Raw genomic sequence first — 19,251 nt, 5'->3', positions numbered from 1 at the left:
GTAGGGGGTGGCAAGGGATAAAAGACTACACATTGGATACAATGTACACTGCTCAGGTGATGAGTGCACCAAAATCTCAGAAATCACCACTAAAGAACTTACCCACGTAACAAAAAAAAAAAAAAAAAACCCACCTGTTCCCCAAAAACCTACTGAAATAAAAAAAAATAAATAACAGAAATTGAAATTAAGTGAACAAAAAAGGAGTTTGGTATTCATTCAAAAAGTTAAACATACATGCCTCCTGGCCTGAGAAGTCAGCCATTAATCATATTGTTGTTCCCCTGTAGATCATAAGTCATTATTCTTTTGCTACTTTCAAGATCTTATCTTTGGCCAGGTGCAGTGGTTCATGCCTGTAATTCCAGCATTTTGGGAGGCTGAGGCAGGTGGACCATTTGAGCCCAGGAGTTCAAGACCAGCCAGGAAACATAGAACAACCCCATTTCGACCAAAAAAAAAAAAAAAAATTGTAATTCAACTGTCTGACTGATTGCTTTTAATTTTTATTTATCTATTCTTTTTTTGTTTTTAGAGACAGGGTCTCGCTTTGTTACCTAAACTGGAGTGCAGTGGCAGGATCATAACTCACTGCAGCCTAAAATTGCTGGGCTCCAGCAATCCTCCCACCTCAAACTCCTGAGGAGCTGGGACTACAGGTGCATGCAACCACACCTGGCTAATTTTTTTTTTAAGTTTTATAGAGTTGGGGGTCCCACTCTCATTGCCCAGGTCGGTCTTGAACTCCGGGGCTCAAGCAGTCCTCCCACCTGAGCCTCCCAAAGTGCTGGGATTATAGGCATGAGCTACCCCACCCAGTGATTATTATTGTAATCCCTACAGCAACCACTAAGGAAGTTATTAAATATATATAACGATATATTTATCCTATAAATGCAATGTTGGTTTAACAGAAAGTTAATTAATGTAGAAGACTGATGCCACCAAAATAGCAGAGTAGAAGTAATCTGGCTTCACTCCCTCCCACAGAAAACCAAAAAACAAATATCCAGGACCAAAATTATCATCAGCAATATCCCAGAACTCAAACATGAGGCTGAGACAATACCCAGGGACACAGAAGTGGAAAAACTTTGAGCAGACAATAAGAGAAACAGACTTCTCTATCTGTGACAACCCTCACTCAGTTTTCCAGGCACCACACATGGAAAATTGCTCCTAGGTTCACAGTTTCTACACCAGAAAATGTGAGATTGAGGTAGACAACCAGCCTTCCCATCATCTTGCATTCCCTTGCAGGAAAACCATTCCTGCCTCAACCCACAGGAGGCATCACAAGTGCCTGTAGGAAGAAAAAATCCCCAAGAACAGCTAGAAACAAAGAGAGGAGATAGGACTAGCACCCCCAGCCCATGTAACTCTGTTCTTCATCTCAGCCAAAGGAGATGCCAAATTAAAGTGACTTCTCAATAGCTCCACACTGTTAGAGAAATACTCCACAGGTTTTCCGGTCACAAACACCTAGCTAGCCTTCCCACATCCCCTTTGGGACCTCCCCCCACAACCCCATTTGAGACAGGCAGTGCTCTGAATGTTTGCAAGAGCCAAGGCAAACCTGGGCTTAAGGCACCATCTATTACCAAAAAGGAGATGGTGATCTAGGAATAAGGGGACTCACTGGGCAACTGCAAAGAACCTCTAAGCAAACATACCCTAGAAAGACCTAAACAAGTCAGCCAGTGAAGACTAGAATAAATAACAATCCATTAATGCAAAGCCATAGATGTACATCCACAAAAAAAACAACAGCCAACAGGGAACCCCTAGCTCCCCAAAGAAAGAAAGGAGCCAGTGACCAACCCTAAGGAGACAGCAATGTTGAACTCTTAGATCAAGAATTAAAAATAGCAGTTTTAAGGAAACTCAGTGAACTCTGAGATAACACAGAAGAACAATTCAGAAATTTATCAGAGAAACTTAAAAGATAGAAAGACTTTTTAACCTTTTACCTCGTTGCACTCCTGAGAGCAAGATGGGTCACCAGCAGCTATACTGGAGCCACCTGCGAAAATTCGGCCAGGGTTCTCGCTCTTGTCGTGTCTGTTCAAACCAGCACTGTCTGATCCGGAAATAGGGCCTCAATATGTGCCGCCAGTGTTTCTGTCAGTACGCGAAGGATATCAGTTTCATTAAGTTGGACTAAATTATCTTCCTTCAAAGGATTATCCAAGGCATCTACTCAATGAAAGACCATGATAGTTCTTTGTACATAAAATAAAGATTTGAAAAAACAACAAAAAAAATACTTTTTAATATATTAAACAGAGGCTGGGTGCAGCAGCTCACACCTGTAATCCCAGCACTTTGGGAGGCCAAGGCGGGTGGATCACCTGAGGTCAGGAGTTGGAGACCACCCTGACCAACATGGTGAAACCCCATGTCCACTAAATACAAAAAAATTAGCCGGGCATGGTGGCAGATGCCTGTAATCCCAGCTATTTGGGAGGCTGAGGCAAGAGAATTACTTGAACCTGGGAGGTGGAAGTTGCAGTGAACCAAGATCAAACCACTGCACTCCAATCTAGGCAAAAAGAGCGAAACTGTCTCAAAAAAATAAATAAATAAATAAACAGAAATCCTGGAACTGACCAATATATTTGCTGAACTGAAAGATACATTAGAGGTTCTCCACAGCAGAATGGATAAATAGAGGAAAAAAATAATTGAGCTTGAAGACAGGCTATTTGAAAATACACAGAACAGAAAAAAAAGCATGAAAAGGAACAATGAACACCTACAGAATATAAGGAATAACCTCAAAAGTGCAAATCTCAGAGTCATTGGTGTTCAAAAGGGAGTTTAAAAAGAGCAAGGGGTACAAAGCTTATTCAAAGAAATGATAACACAAAACTTGCCAAACCTAGAGAAAGATATACCCAGGTGCACAGAGGAAACCATACAAGCCAGGAGGGAGTGGGATAACACATTCAGAGTGCTGAAGGGAAAAAAAAAAAAAAACTGTCAACCAAGAATACTATGCCCAGCAAAACTTTCCTTCAGATATGACAGATAAAAGCTGAAAGAATTCATCACTATTAGTTCCATCTTACAAGAAATGCTAAAGAGAATTCTTCAATCTGAAAGAAAAGGATACTAACATGCAAAAAGAAAACATTTGAAGGCAAAAAACTCACTGGTAAAAGTAAGTACATAGATACATTCAGAATAGTTTAATATTGTGGCCAGGCAGGGTGGCTCACGCCTGTAATCCCAGCACTTTGAGAGGCCAAGGTGGGCAGACCACTTGAGTCCAGGAGTTTGAGACAAGCCTGGCCAACACGGTGAAACCCTGCCTCTACCAAAAATACAAAACTTAGCTGGGCGTGGTGGCATGCACCTGTAAATCCCAGCTACTTGGGAGGCTGAAGCAGGAGAATCGCTTGAACCCAGGAGGGGAGGTTGCAGTGAGCCGAGATTGCACCACTGCACTCCAGCCTGGGCAACAGAGTAAGATTCTGTCTCAAAAAAAAAAACAAAAAAAACTTTAATATCATAATTCATAATTGTGATGTATGATCCATTCATACCTCTAAGTGGGAAGACTAAAAGACAAATATATCCAAAATAATAACTACAGTAACCTGCTAAGAGATAGGCAACATAAAAAGATGTAAAGTGAGAAAATGTAATGTACCATAGGTTAGAAATACAGGCAACATAAAAAGATGTAAATTGAGAAAATGTAATGTACCATAGTTTAGAAATATTTTCTCCCTTCCAACACCTTATAGAGAGAGTATATTTCGGGCTTGGCCACACGACTTGCTTTGATCATTGGAATGGTGGCAGGCATGATGTGACCCAAAAACATGAAAAGCAGTTGCACAACTGTGCTTATCTTCTTTCCCTTCTTCTATCACCGTAAGATCATTCCCGGCTATCCTGCTGGTGCCAGGAGGAGGATGACAGACAGATGGAACAGAGCAAAACCTCTCTAGCCAATTCTCATTTAGAATGCCAACTCCAGTCAATCCGCAGATTTATAAGAATAAATGATTGTTTCATATTACTGAGTTTGTTTTGTTTTGTTTTTGAAATGGAGTCTCATTCTGTCACCCAGGCTGGAATGCAGTGGCATGATCTCGGCCCACTGCAACCTCTACCTCCCAGGTTCAGGTGATTTTCCTGAGCATTATGCCTCCCCAGCAGCTGGGATTACAGGCATGCACCACCACACCCGGCTAATTTTTGGTGTGTGTGTGTTTTTTTTGTTTTGTATTAGAGACAGGATTTCACCATGTTGGCCAGGCTGGTCTTGAACTCCTGAACTCAAGTGATCCACCGGCCTTGGCCTCCCAGAGTGCTGGGATTACAGGCATGAGCCGTTGCGCCCAGCCAACTGAGTTTTGATATGGTTAGTTATGTGGCATTCTTGTGGTAACAGTTAATTGGCATAGGTAGTGACCAAGAAACAGTAAACATCATACTTAATAGTAAACCATTAAAAACATTTGGCTGGGCACAGTGGCTCATGCCTGTAATCCCAACACTTTGGGAGGCTGAGGCAGGTGGATCACTTGAGCCCAGGAGTTCGAGACTAGCCTGAGCAAAACAGTAAAACCCTCTCTCTAGCAAAAAAAATTATCCAGGCATGTGGTACACACCTATAGTCCCAGCTACTTGAAAGGCTAAGGTCGAAGGATCACTTGAGCCTGGGAAGTGGGAGTTGCAGTGAGCTGAGATCATGCCAATGTACTCCAGCCTGGGTGACAGAGCAAGACCCTGTCTCAAAATATAACAAGATAAGAGTATCTATTGCCACATTCACTCAAAATTATATTGAAGATCTTAGGCAAGGAAATGGAAATTAAAGGTATAAAAATTAGAATGAAAGAAATAAAATTACAGGAAAGATGTTACGTTTGATTCTGTGACGGCAGAGGATTTTGAGCAGAGGTAAAATGATCCGACTTACATGTTTAAAAGAGTATTCTGACTGTTGTGTAGAGAATAGGCTGAATGGGGGCAAAGGCATAAACAGGAAGACCAAAAAGGAGGCTACTGCAACAATCCAGGCAAAAGACCTGATGGCTTAGATTGGGTCAGAGGTAGTGGAAATGTCAGAAGTAGTCAGGTTATGCATAGATTCCAAAGGTACAGCTATATGCTTTGCTGATGGGCTGGCTATGGGGTAGAAAGAAAAGAGTCAAGGATAATTCTGAATTTTCTTGCCTGAGCATCTAATACATTGGATTTATTTATTTATTTATTTATTTATTTTTTTGAGGCAAAGTTTCACTCTTGTTACCCAGGCTGGAGTGCAATGGTGCAATCTCAGCTCACTGCAACCTCCGCCTCCCAGGTTCAAGCAATTCTCCTGCTTCAACCTCCTGAGTAGCTGGGATTACAGGTGCCCACCACCACACCCAGCTAATTTTTTGTATTTTTAATAGAGATGGGGTTTTGCCACTGTGGCCAGGCTGGTCTCGAACTCCTGACCTCAGGTGATCCTCCCACATCGGCCTCCCAAAGTAGTGGGGTTACAGGCGTGAGGCACCATGCCCGGCCGCTGCATTGGATTTACTGAGATAGGGAAGAGAGAGAAAAAGGTGGAGAAGAGGGGCAGGAATCGAGAGTTCTGTTTTGGGCTGGGTGCAATGGCTCATGCTTATAATCCCAGCACTTTGGGAGGCCGAGGCAGGAGGGTGGCTTGAGCCCAGGAGTTTAGGACCTACCTGGGCAACATAGGGAGATCCTGTCTCTACCAAAAATTTAAAAATTAGCCAGGCATGATAGCACATGCATGTAGTCCCACCTATTGGGAGGTTAAGGTGGGAGAATTGCTTGAGCCCAAGAGGGCATGGCTGCAGTGAGCTGTGATTGTACCACTGCACTCCAGCCTGGACAACAAAGTAAGACCACCTCCAAAAATGTTAAAAAAAAAAAAAAAAGAATTATGTTTTCTACCCATTGATTTTGAAAAGCCAATTAGATATATCCAAGTGAAAATGATGGCCAGGAGCGGTGGCTCATGCCTGTAATCCTAGCACTTTGGGAGGCTGAGGCAGGCAGATCACTTGAGGTCAGGAGTTCAAAACCAGCCTGGCCAACATGGTGAAAGCCCGTCTCTACTAACAATTAAAAAAGAAAAAATTAGCCAGGCATGGTGGCAAGCCCCTGTAATCCCAGCTACTCAGGAGGCTGAGGCAGGAAAACCACTTGAACCCGGGAGGCAGAGGTTGCAGCAAGCCGAGGTCACATCACTGTACTCCAGCCTGGGCAACAAAGCGAGACTCCATCTCAAAAAAAAAAGAAAAGAAAAAAAGAAAATGATGAGTAAGCAACTGAATACAGGAATCTAGAGTTCAGAGGAAAGGTTTGGGCAAGGGAGAGAAAATGGAAGTCATCAGCAAGTAGATAGCATTTAAGGCCTTAGAGTTAATGAAATGACCCACAATGTGTATGTAGAGGGAGAAGAGAAGAGGTCCAATGACAGAGCCCTGTGTATTCCACTGTTTAGAGGTCAGGAAGCTGAAGAAGAACCAGCAAGAGAGACCTGGGAGAAGGAGCCAGTGAAATATGAGGAGAATCAAGAAACCAAATGAAGAAAGTGATTCAAGATATGGTATTATGTTTTCATAGAAAATGACCTTAGGAGACACTGCTAATGATTTTGAAATGAGGATGACACCTTCAACGTACTTTTTTTTTTTTTTTTTGAGACAGAGTCTTGCTCTGTCGCCCAGGCTGGAGTGCAGTGGCACAATCTCCGCTCGCTGCAACCTCTGCCTCCCGGGGTCAAGCAATTCCCTGCCTCAGCCTCCAGAGTAACTGGGATCACAGGCGTGGGCCACCGCGCCTGGCCTCAACATATTTTCAAATGCTACAATAAGATTTATATTATAGGCCGGGTGCGGTGACTCACACCTGTAATCCCAACACTTTGGGAGGCTGAGACGGGCAGATCACGAGGTCAGGAGTTTGAGACCAGCCTGGCCAACATAGTGAAACTCCATCTCTACTAAATATACAAAAACTAGTCGGGCATGGTGGCACGTGCCTGTAGTCCCAGCTACTCAGGAGGTTGAGGCAGAAGAATCACTTGAACCCAGGAGGCGGAGGTTGTGGTAAGCCAAGATCGTGCCACTGCATTCCAGCCTGGGCAACGGAGCAAGATTCTGTCTCAAAAAAAAAAATTATATTGTATTATTACTATTATATATACCTATTCTATATTAGAGAGAACTAATAGGACAAAATGTTAACAATTGTTGGATTTAGATGAATGATGTACAGGTGTTCATTATGCATTCCTTCAACTTTTCTGCATGTTTGAATTTTTTCATAATAAAGAGATTAGGGTGACCGTTTTTGAGGGTTTGAGACAGGGTCTTGCTCTGTCGCCTGGGCTGGAGTGCAGTGGCACCATTATGGCTTACTGCAGCTTCAACCTCTTGGGCTCAAGGAATCCTCCTACCCCAGCCTCCCATGTAGCTGGGACCACAGGCATGCACCACCACTCCTGGCTAATTTTTTGACGTTTTGTAGACAGGGGGTCCTCATTTCATTGCTCAACTTTGTCTCAAACTCCTGGGCTCAAGTGATCCTCCTGCCTCAGCCTCCCAAAGTGCTGAGATTACAGGCATAAGCACCCATGCCCAACCTGGGGATACTATTTTGAGAATAATGAGTAATCAACCACATTCATTTAACTGCTTTTAAGGTCAATAACTTTATATTCCTCTAATACCCAGGTTGTGGTATCCAAACACCATTTCCCACTAAAAAAGACCATGAATCACTGGGAAAAAAAAGTAGCTGATACCAGCTCTGGTCTAGATATGCACAAAATGAGCCCAGAACATTTTATCATATTAGATAGCAAGAAAACTGGAAATTTATGTCAGAAGGACTCAGGAACTAACTTGAATAAGTTCCCACTGGCCAAAATAGGACAGTTTTGGCCAGTGGGAACAAAACAGTGATGGCAGCAGCAGACTGTCTGCAGTGGCTGCTGCCATCATGCCAGCTGCAGCAGGGAGGCATGGCCAGGGCTGCACATTCCATGGAGCCAATAGGAGCTGGGGACAAGCGGCATCCTTGTCCCTTCCAAGTTGGGGTGGGAGTTCCCTGGGTGCCGCTGCAGCCGCCCAAGCCATGGCCATGGACCCGGGCATCCCTGTGCTTTCAGGGCCGGGAGCAGACAGGAGCTCTACCTTTCCAGGCACAGCTGCAGCCACCCAAACCACAGCTGCAGACTCAGGCTCCTGCTCAGCAGAGCAGGCAGGAGCCCCGCCCCCGCCAGGTGTAGGTGCAGCCACTCAAAGAGTGGCTGCAGACTCAGGAATCCCTGCCTTCTTGGGGCCCCAGAAGGCCTCACAGGCTCAGAAATTCCTGCTCCCACTGCCTGGCTTCTTCCTGCTATTGGTGCCCACTCCAATCTCAGAGCAAAGTCAGAGCAGAGCCTAGGCACTGTCACAGCCTGGCCGAGTGTGCACATACTCGGAGCAGTGCTAACACACCAGTCCCCTGCTGCTTCGGTCCCCTACAGATTTTGGGTGCCAGTGAGCATAGGAGGGAAGCCAAGTGGGGTCTGAAGGCAGCTCAGCACTGGCCTGCAGGCGCCTCTTGGCACCTACAGCCTGGGCACCATGAATGGCAGCAGGAGGCAGACAGGCTTCTGGGTGGATGGGCCAGGTCCCTGGTAAGGCCCCACTTTCAGGCCAGGGAGGGCCTGAAGGCTGGGGACCGGGCTGCCCATCCCACTATGGGAATGGGAACTTGTGGTGACACTTCCAGGCCCACCCATGGCTGCCCACGGACCAACTGGCATGCACTTCCTCCCCTCTAAGGCCCATAAAAGCCCAGGCTCTGAGCAGACGTCAGGACAATCAGCTGCCGAGAGGCGCTACCCACACCAAGGCCTCCTCTCTGTGAGAGCTGCAGATGTTGGGACAACCAGCTGCAGAGAGGAGCAACCAGCTTTCGGGCCTCCTCTCTGCTGTGAGCTGCAGAGACTACAGGATGACATACCTGCAGAAAGAAGCCACCCACTCTAGGGCCTCCCCTCTGCTGACAGCTGCACAGATGACAGGACAACCAGCTGCAGAGAGGAGCTACCCTCCCTGCTGATAGCTGAACACTTGTTAGGACGATTTGCCTAGCAGAGAGGAGCTACCCTCTCCGCTAGGAGCTGAACACTCCTCAGGACACCCTTGCTAGGGAAAGGAGCTGCCCCCTGCAGGTTTCCTTTGAGCTGTTCTATTGCTCAATAAAGCTACTCTTTGTCTTGCTCACTCTTCACTTGTCTGCGTACCTCATTCTTCCTGTCGCAGGACAAGAACTCAGGACCCACCAAATGGTGAGGCTAAAAGAGCTGTAACAAACAGGGGTGAGACATGACCCTTGCTTGCCACACTGTGAGTGAAGGCAAGGAAAGAAGAGCTACAGCCCTTCAGGAAGCCTAGCCCTGGGAGCTCCCCAAGCCAGGGCTGTGACTTCCTCTTTGAGGACCTGCTGTTCCTGGCATCTCTAAGCTTCCAGGCACCAATGTGTCCCCCAATGCCAGCTGTGGAAGCTGCTTGCCATGTGCCTGGTCCGGCCGCAGGCTTGCAGGGAGCTGGTGCCATGCTGGCACCTGGAACTGCCCGCCCCGCTGCAGCACCCGGAATATCTGACCATGCACAGTGGCTGGATCCAATGTTCACTCACATACCCCTAACTGTTCCACGCCTGTCTCACCCTTGGCAGGCATGGGACCCAGGCTGGTAGCGTGAGCCAAGCACAGGCTGCCAGGCTGGGTGGGCGAAACGAGCCCAGAGGGCCTGAGCAAAACTGGGGCAAAGGCACCACCAGGCACAGAGGTTTCTGGCCAGAAAAAGGACACCCCAAAGATCCCGTAACAACAGGACAAACATCAAAAATGGTAACTGGACGCGGTGGCTCACGCCTGTAATCCCAGCACTTTGGGAGGCCAAGGCAGGAGGATCACCTGAGGTCAGGAGTTTGAGACCAGCCTGGCCAACATGGTGAAATTGTCTCTACTAAAAATACAAAAATCAGCCGGGCGTGGTGACAGGTGTCTGTAATCCCAACTACTCAGGAGGCTGAGGCAGGGGAATCGCTTGAACCTGGGAAGCAGAGTTTGCAGTGAGCCAAGATCACACCACTGCACTCTAGCCTGGGTGACAGAGCAAGACTCCATCTCAATCAATCAATCGATCAATAACTGGGCTGGGTGCAGTGGCTCATGTCTGTAATCCCAGCACTTTGGGAGGCCAAGGCAGGAGGATCACTTGATGCCAGGAGTTTGAGACCAGCCTGGGCAACATGGTGAGACCCTCTCTCTACAGAAAAATTAAAAATTAGCCGGGTGAGATGGCACGTGCTTGTAGCCCCAGTTACTTGGGAGGCTGAGATGAAAGAATCACTTGAGCCCAGGAGGTCAAGGTTGCAGTGAGCTTTGTGCCACTGCACTCCAGCCTGAAAGAGTGAGACCCGTCTCAAAAAGAAAAAAAAAGATAACTAGCAATAATTGAGTACATCACATATGTGTTAAATTATGAGTTCATAATGGTACTTTAAAAAAACCTCATCGGTCAACTTTGGAAGATGCTGGGGAACCAACTCATTACTTTGAAAGCTGGTAAAATAAGTGAGATGCCTTTCCTAGGAAATGTATCTCTGTGTAACAAAGAGTTAATGTGGAAAAGTTTCTCCTTATAGAATTACTCTATCTGATACTTCTATAGGAATTCATTCAAAGAAGGAAAGATAATATTATTTTCTAACTTTTTATTTGAGACAGGGTCTTGCTATGATGCCCAGGCTGGACTCGAACTCCTGGGCTCAAGCAACCCTCTCGGCTCAACTTCTCAAGTAGTTGGGACTACAGTCGCGTGCCACCATGCCCAGCTTTAACTCCTCTATTAATGAACCTAGACCAGTGGTTCTTATTCAGGGTCAATTTTGTCCCCCAGAGGACAAATGGCAATGTCTAGACACATTTTTTTATTGTTACAGTTGGGAGGAGGTGCTACAGGCATCCATTAGGTAGAGGCCAGGGATGCTGCTAAACATCCTACAATACACAGGAAAGCCCCCTACAATAAAGAATTTTCCAGTCCAAAATATCAATAGTGCCACGGTTGAGAAACAAATATCAGTTATTAACATCACAAAAAGACCACCACTGTATACCTCCTGTATACCTCCTGATAGAAGTGCTGAAACCATCTACAAATTAGTTTTGCCAAAATAAATCCAAATTTGATTAAGTTACCAATTTATATCAAATACAGAGGATGGAGGAACATGCTAAATTACAACAGAAATCAAGACTCTAAGAAACTCTACAGGACAAATGAACCAGTTTAAAAAAATAGTAAGAAAAAAGATGGAGAATAAGCATAGATCTGTAAAGACTTAAGAAACATATGGTTGGGTGTGATGGCTCACACCTATAATCCCAGCACTTTGGGAGGCCAAGGCGGATGGAATGCTTGAGCCCAGGAGTTGAGACCAGCCTGGGCAACGTGGCAAACCCCATCTCTACAAAAATACAAAAATTAGACAGGTGTGGTGGTACCCACCTGTTGTCCCAGCTACTCAGAAGGCTGAGGCAGGAGGATTGCTTGAGCCTCGGGGGTGGAGGTTGCTGTGAGCCTAGATCAACCCACTGCACTTCATCCTGGGTGACAGAGCCAGACCCTGTCTCACAAAAAGAGAGAGAGACAGACAGGCAGACATATCATCTGCAAAGTACAGACCTAATTTAGATTTTGATTCAAATAAACAATTTCTAAAAATCAAACGTAAGACAGTGAGGGAAATGTAAACAACTGGATGCTTGATGATATGAAGGAACTATTTTTTTTTTTTGGTGTGACAATACTGTGATTTGGTTTTAAAGAAGAATCCTTATCATTTAGAGATAACGTACTGAAACATTTACAGGATGAAATGTCAGAAATATACACAAATATGGAGTGGGGAAGAGGGCACGGGTGTAGATGAAACAAGATTGGCCATGAATTGCTCATTGGAGAATCACTGGCATAGAAGGGTAAATGAAAGTAGGTACTTTCACCTGGGCCAGGTCAAATATGGCAACAGTACAACTGAGGCAAAGGCAAGCCAATTTTGCACTGTGGGTTTCCAACAAAATGGTCTTACTAATCCAAGGTAAATAAACATTCATTATTCTATTCTCTGTGTGTGTGTGTGTGTGTGTGTATGTGTGTATGCGTTAAGACATTTTCCACCATAAAAAGTTTGAAAAACAACAACAAAAGGTTTTTTTGAGACAGGGTCCCGCTCTTGTCGCCTAGATAGGAGTGTAATGGCGCGATCTTGGCTCACTGCAACCTCCGCCTCCCGGGTTCAAGCGATTCACCTGCCTCAGATTCCAGAGTAGCTGGGATTACAGGCGCTCGCCACCTCATCAGGCTAATTTTTTTGTATTTTTAGTAGAGACGGGGTTTCACCATGTTGGCCAGGCTGGTCTCATCTCCTGATTGAACCACAGCCACAGCCTCCTTCCTAATCAGTCTCCCTGCCTCCATACAACCACCGCAATCATCTTACAAAAAATAGGCACCTGACTCTTTGGCTTGGAATTACCATCACCAACTACTACAGTAATTCTCAAACGTGATAAAGGGCCAGAACCCAGTGTCGGTTAAAAGATCTATGATATTAAACAAAATGAGGCATAAATTCCTAGTGTTTACAGATGTCATACAATAAAAAGCAAATTCACAAATTAGTTGTAGATGTTAACATTAATGTGATGAATGAGCGTGTGCTAAGACCAAACGCCTCCAGAAAAAAGAACAGGATGCACGTGCCCCGGGCAATTCTGTGAAGTTGGCCTGCCTCCCCCGGCTGTGGAAGGACTGCGAATGTCTCCCGTTCCTCTCGCTCCAAACTTGTGCAATACCTTCCCTTGTACGGCGCACCAAGACAGCATCTGGCCTTCTCTTGACTCTAAGGCATTATGTATCATTTATGACCGTCTTTATTCTTCTCAGTAGCCCTCGACAAGCGAGCAGTATTTCTCGGCTCCAAGTCTCATAAACGTGTAACCAGATTCCATTGGAAGACAGTAACCCCACGCGATACGGACTGTGCTTGTATGCATTTTCTTTTAAGCTTACTACAGAAATATTAATACAGTACTTGAGAATTCCTGAAGGACTCAGCCTCGTTTCCTCAGCGCTCAGCCTGCCTCCGCACTCGAGAACGCACCTTTCACGCCCGCCGCCCACCGTTCCGCCGCTAGGTGGCAGGCGGCGCAACGACGCCCTTTTAAACCGTTTGCCCCGGAGTGGACCGCCGGCGTCGCGTGTCACCACCCAACCCTGGCGATGATTGGCTATTTCGCCGAGGCCGGAGGAGGAGCCAGCGGCAGAACCGGAAGCGTCTGGTACGGCGAGTGCACGGAGTCCTCAGTCTGCGTGCGCACACAGGCACCGCGCCGACTTAAAGAGGCCAGTTGCAGCCCCTCCTCCGGCCTGAGGGGGCAGACAGTGTTCCTACGTGAAGGGCGGAACCCTCACACTGAGGAGGGCTGGGTCACACTGAGGGGAGGAGTCACCTTGAGAGGAGGGGTCACAATGACTACTGGAGTCACTTGGAGGTGGGGTCTCACTGCGTGGGAGGAACACAGAGCAAGGGGGTGCGGCACTGAGGGGTTCTGACACACACTGACGGTGGCAGTGCCACACTGGGGAAAAGTGCCCCCGAAAGGCAGGTGTCTCACTGAGGAAGGGAGGGGTCTCCGAGGGACAGCGTTCTTTGAGGGGGTGGGATCTTGCGGAAGGAGGGGCTTCCCTGCGGAAGGAGGGTCTTCTCTGCAGGTGGAGGCTTCTCTCTTAGAGTCTTTTGGACAAAGTAGTAAGAGGGAGGTCCCGGCTGGGTGGTCACAGGGCGGAGGACCTGGACTCTCTTCTTTTATTGGGAGGCGGCAGGATGAAGTGAGGAGGAGTCGGGGCTAAGCTGGGTATGGGCCGGCCAAAGGCTCCCTATAGCCCCGGGGTATCACAACCTCCCGTGAAGGTAGAAGGTGTTAGGGAGGCCAGAGGTTCAAGGTGTCGGAGTCGAAGAGACCTGGGAAATGGGCAGGCTGGGCCGGGGCGCAGGCCAGGAAGGTGGACAGGTTGCTAGGCTGCCTCTGATTGCGGCTGGGCCTGAGGGGCCTACCTTTCTGCCCCGTTGGTCCCTGGAGCCCAGGAATCCCGCAGGTTTCTGAGCCCGACCCTCAACGGACAGTAACCCAGGGAGGAGAGGGGACTCCCTGGGCAGCTAAGCTTCGCATGTGCACCATCAGCCCTTAATTCCCTTCCGTTATTCAAGCTCAGGCCTGAGCTTATTTGACCCGGGCGGCCGAGGGCATCGCGGCCGGAAAGCGGGGAGGCGGGGGTGCGCACCTGAGGGGGCGTGGCCGCTGCCGGGAGGCCGGGCTGGAAGGAGTTAAGCGGAGGCCCGGCCCAGCCCCGCCCCCGGCAGGCCGCGGAGCCTGAGCCCCGGCGGCTAAGCGGAGCAGCCGCCGCCCGCCCGCCCGCCTCCGCCCGCGGCAAGCCAGCCCGCCGGCGCCCCGGAGCGCTGCCGCCACCGTCGCCGCCACCGCCCGGTCCAGGCCCAAGCCCAGGCCCTGCGCGGAGCGGAGCGGCGCGGCGTCCACCCGGGCCCAGCCAGCCGGCGCGGCGGGGGCGGGTCCAGGATCTTCGGCGGATCTTCCATTCTCAGGGCGGGAGCGGGACTACGGGCGCCCGGGATCGGGCTGGGCCCGCGCCCATGGCAAGCGCGGCCTGCCCGGGCCCCGGGGACCCTGCCATGTGAGGCAGGCCCGGGCTGGGGGCCCGGCCATGGCCGGGGAACGGCCCCCACTGCGGGGCCCTGGGCCCGGGCCTGGAGAGGTGCCGGGGGAGGGGCCCCCGGGGCCGGGGGGCACGGGCGGAGGCCCGGGCCGGGGCCGCCCCTCCTCCTACCGGGCTCTCCGCAGCGCCGTGTCTAGCCTGGCGCGTGTGGACGATTTTCACTGCGCGGAGAAGATCGGGGCCGGCTTCTTCTCTGAGGTCTACAAGGTAGGACCGGCCGAGAGGGCAGAGGGGCGGGACCTAGGCTTCAACCAGAGGCTGAAACTAGGGGGCCGGGAGTGCGGGGAAGAGAGTCCAGACTCCGGCGACCCGCCCGACCTGCCCGGCCCTCGCCGGCTGCTCCTGCCCCCAGGTTCGGCACCGACAGTCAGGGCAAGTCATGGTGCTGAAGATGAACAAGCTCCCCAGTAACCGGGGCAACACACTACGGGAAGTGCAGCTGATGAACCGGCTCAGGCACCCCAACATCCTAAGGTGAGCGGCCCCAGTCTCTGGGCAGCTTGCTGGGCGGGAGAGAAAGGGAAAGATCCCGCGGGAAAAGTGGAACTGAGGAGGAGTTGAGGCCCTTAACAGCCTACCCTTCTATCTTCCCCATCCTCTTGCAGGTTCATGGGGGTCTGTGTGCACCAGGGACAGCTGCACGCTCTTACAGAGGTGAGAATAGGCCAGGAAGGAGGGATCCCCACCCCCCTTCACCCCCAAGGAAAAGGGAGTCAACAGGCCTGGTGGATCTACGGAGGACTAGTGAGAGGCAACAGGATCTCCTCCCAGGGGAGGCTTTCCTGAACTTCCCTTTAGGCAAACCACATATAAAAGGCCTCAACTGGTCTTATTCTCTGTATCCCCTAGAACAGTGCTGTCCAATAGAATTTTCTTCAGTGACGGAAATGTTCTCTATCTGTGCTGTCCAGTACAGTAGCCACTAGCCACATGTGGTTAAATTTAAATTATTTTCATTGTTTAGATTATTTTTTGTGGGTCAACTTGATTAAATAAAAAATTTTTTAAATTATTTAAATTGTTGCACATGGCTAATGGCTATTGAGTTGAACAGGGCAACCCTAGAACATGGATGGGGGGGTCCTACAGCACAGTCTTACCCCTATGACCTCTGTGATCCTCCGGAGTGTCCCCTAGCGTGTAACTGGGGGACCTAGAATACAGACTGAAGTCTGACATCTATTCCCATTCTCCTCCTATGCACCAGTATATGAATGGGGGGACATTGGAACAGCTGCTCAGCTCCCCTGAACCCCTATCCTGGTCGGTCAGGCTCCGCCTGGCCCTGGACATTGCCCGAGGCCTGCGGTACCTGCACTCCAAAGGTGTATTTCACCGCGACCTCACATCCAAGGTAGGCTAGCAGGGTGGGTGGAGGCATGAAAGAGGGTTTGAGACTATTAGGTTGTAACTGGGCTGTGGATGTTGGAATGTGGATAACATATTAGGATGTTGGAGTGGCAAGGCATTGGAGAATATTGGGGGACCAGGGTGAGGGGAGTGCTCCGAGGGACTGAGTAGCACCCTGTGTTTGGAGTGTTGGATGATGTTGCAATATTGAAGTGCCTTGAAAAACTGAGAGAGCAGAGAGGGTTGGAGTTATGCTGGAGTGACAGGGCTTTGGGTTATACATTGGGAGGCCAGAGAGCAGAAGGTGATGAGTGCGTGGGGATACTATGTGTGTGTGTGTCAGAACTGTCTAGTCCGACGGGAAGATCGAGGCTTCACCGCTGTCGTGGGTGACTTCGGGCTGGCTGAAAAGATTCCTGTGTATAGGTGAGATGAATGTCCCTGTTCCCCCCACATCTCCCAGAGTGCCCCTATCTGATGTCCCCAGAGCCCCAGCGATGTTTCCCTTGGGGAACGGAGGGAGTTCACCTCATCCCCTTTTGCCTGGGGGGGATGCCTGAATAGGATGTTTCTGACCACCCTACCCCTGCCCCTGCAGGGAGGGGGCAAGGAAGGAGCCATTGGCCGTGGTGGGCTCCCCGTACTGGATGGCTCCAGAGGTGTTACGGGGTGAGCTGTATGATGAGAAGGTGAGACATCAACCCTTCAGATCCCCAAGGCCTTCCGAGACCTTTGAGGTATTCTCATAAAGCCCCATCCATCCCCAAAACAACCCTACCAGATCTTCAGGAGTCCCCAGGATCCCTTTGCCCCTCACAGGCACCCTTCCAACACATGAAAACTGTCAAGATCCCCCACCCTCAACCAAATTCTGCTATATTCTGTCAAAATTCTGAAATGAAAACTGTTAATTCTTCCCCAACACTATTATCTCTGACCTCCAGGCTGATGTCTTTGCCTTCGGGATTGTCCTCTGTGAGCTCATCGCCCGAGTACCTGCAGACCCTGACTACCTACCACGCACTGAGGTGAATGTCTCTAGGTTTGCAAAGAAAGAACTCCAGACTAGCTGGCTCATAACCAAGGAGGATTCCCTAGAGGTTGAGGTTCTGACTGGGGAGCAGAAGGAGAACCCAAGAAAAGCTGACTTGGAGGTCCCTCCTTCTGTCCCCACAGGACTTTGGCCTGGATGTGCCTGCTTTCCGAACTCTGGTGGGGGATGACTGCCCACTGCCTTTCCTGCTTCTGGCCATCCACTGCTGCAGCGTAAGAGCCTCACACTCCTTCCTGCCCCACCCTGCCCCCATCCATAAGCTGCCATGGCTGCCCTATGGGACCCAGGTGATGGGAAGAAACTCAGAGACCCTCTTTCGGAGCACTGAGTGAAGCCGTTCCCATCTCTACCCATCAGCTGGAACCCAGCACCCGTGCCCCCTTCACCGAAATTACCCAGCACCTGGAATGGATCCTGGAGCAGCTGCCTGAACCAGCCCCACTCACCAGGACTGCGCAGATACACAATCAGGGTAAGTGAGCATGACCTTGACCCAGCTTGAGTCCTTTGGCCTTTCTCCTCCTTAGAACTCAGAGGTGACATGGGGGAGGCTAAGTATATTTATTAGTTGAAAAGGCTGGGGGTCGGGCTGGGATAGGATGGGAGGACATCTCCAAGAAGACAGTTTCCTAATGCTAAAGCTTGAGGGAGAGGAGGGGAAAGAAGTAAAAGGGGCCTGGAGATGACATCGCCCCTTTTGAAAGCACCAGGTGGGACTCCCTTTTTCAAGCTCTAGTCCCACCAGCCTCCTGGAGAATAATGAGGTCCTCAAGGAGCTGTGATCAAATGCTGAGGACAGTGATTCCAGACTTCTGTGTCTACAGGCTCTGTTCCAAGAGGGGGTCCCTCTGCCACGCTTCCCAGGCCAGACCCCCGGCTTTCCCGAAGCCGGTCAGACCTCTTCCTGCCCCCATCACCAGAATCACCCCCCAACTGGGGGGACAATCTGACTCGAGTCAACCCCTTCTCACTACGGGAAGACCTCAGGGGTGGCAAGATCAAGCTCTTGGACACACCCAGCAAGCCAGTCCTGCCTCTTGTGCCACCATCACCATTCCCATCCACTCAGCTGCCCTTGGTGACCACTCCGGAGACCCTGGTCCAGCCTGGAACACCTGCCCGCCGCTGCCGCTCACTACCCTCATCCCCTGAGCTCCCCCGCCGTATGGAGACAGCACTGCCAGGTCCTGGCCCTCCCCCCGTGGGCCCCTCGGCTGAAGAGAAGATGGAGTGCGAGGGCAGCAGCCCTGAGCCGGAACCTCCAGGACCAGCGCCCCAGCTGCCTCTGGCTGTGGCCACAGACAACTTCATCAGCACCTGTTCCTCGGCCTCCCAACCCTGGTCCCCTAGATCAGGACCTGTCCTCAATAACAATCCCCCAGCTGTGGTGGTGAACTCCCCACAAGGCTGGGCTGGGGAACCCTGGAACCGGGCCCAGCATAGCCTGCCCCGGGCGGCAGCCCTGGAGCGGACAGAACCCTCGCCACCCCCTTCAGCTCCCCGGGAGCCCGATGAGGGGCTGCCCTGTCCTGGCTGCTGCCTCGGCCCCTTCAGCTTTGGCTTCCTGTCCATGTGCCCCCGCCCCACACCAGCTGTTGCCCGCTACCGCAACCTGAACTGTGAGGCGGGCAGTCTCCTCTGCCACCGAGGGCACCACGCCAAGCCACCCACACCCAGCCTGCAGCTGCCTGGGGCACGCTCTTAGCAGTGGAGCCTGTGGTCTCAGGCCTCCAACTTTGGCCTTCAGGACACCCTGTAAGAACAGAGCACACTTGCTGGACAGTGCCAGTTCCAGATGGGCTGACCGGCTCTTCTGCCCGTGTAGGGGAGCCCCAGCATGGACTCAAGGGACAGAGCACTTCCAGTCGACCCCCGGCTCGCGTTCCCGTGGGGATCACTGAACCAGACACAGCATTGCTGACACATGAGACTAACACGTGCAATTATTTAAAAAGATTTCAATAAAACTGCCTGGCTGGCTCCGGGCCGCCCCTATCCGCTCAGCCC

The 19,251-nt window shown here is 50.1% G+C and overlaps 2 protein-coding genes and 1 pseudogene across 4 annotated transcripts in view; 2 read left to right on the top strand and 1 right to left on the bottom strand.

Moving 5' to 3' along the window:
* The window catches only part of CIMIP2B (ciliary microtubule inner protein 2B), a 30,983-nt gene extending 28,862 nt beyond the window's left edge, over positions 1-2,121 (bottom strand). The window contains exon 1 of one of the 2 annotated variants that reach the window (XM_063650471.1): positions 1,971-2,121. The gene's annotated coding sequence lies outside the window, so the exon portion shown is untranslated. The remainder of the gene's footprint in view (positions 1-1,970) is intronic. The other variant, XM_063650472.1, reaches the window with a different exon arrangement.
* On the top strand, positions 1,994-2,164 carry LOC129043620 (small ribosomal subunit protein uS14-like; annotated as a pseudogene).
* An 11,456-nt stretch (positions 2,165-13,620) lies between these two features.
* On the top strand, positions 13,621-19,247 carry TESK1 (testis associated actin remodelling kinase 1). Of its 2 annotated transcripts, XM_054500358.2 has the most exons (10): positions 13,621-15,047; positions 15,193-15,314; positions 15,446-15,494; positions 16,048-16,194; positions 16,534-16,616; positions 16,789-16,879; positions 17,135-17,218; positions 17,367-17,456; positions 17,602-17,716; positions 18,069-19,247. In XM_054500358.2, exons 1-10 carry the CDS (start codon positions 14,829-14,831, stop codon positions 18,947-18,949), a joined length of 1,881 nt encoding a protein of 626 aa, XP_054356333.1. In that variant the 5' UTR covers positions 13,621-14,828; the 3' UTR covers positions 18,950-19,247. The 2 variants fall into 2 exon arrangements, with proteins under 2 accessions (XP_054356333.1, XP_054356335.1); XM_054500360.2 differs by lacking the exons at positions 13,621-15,047; positions 15,193-15,314; positions 16,534-16,616 and having other exon boundaries at positions 15,444-15,494.
* The last annotated feature ends 4 nt before the right edge of the window (positions 19,248-19,251 follow it).

This window comes from Pongo pygmaeus, chromosome 13 (genome assembly GCF_028885625.2).
Source record: "Pongo pygmaeus isolate AG05252 chromosome 13, NHGRI_mPonPyg2-v2.0_pri, whole genome shotgun sequence".
NCBI lineage: Eukaryota > Metazoa > Chordata > Mammalia > Primates > Hominidae > Pongo > Pongo pygmaeus.
The sequence above is the reverse complement of the archived record's forward strand: the minus strand, read 5'-3'. Positions and strand labels throughout refer to the sequence as shown.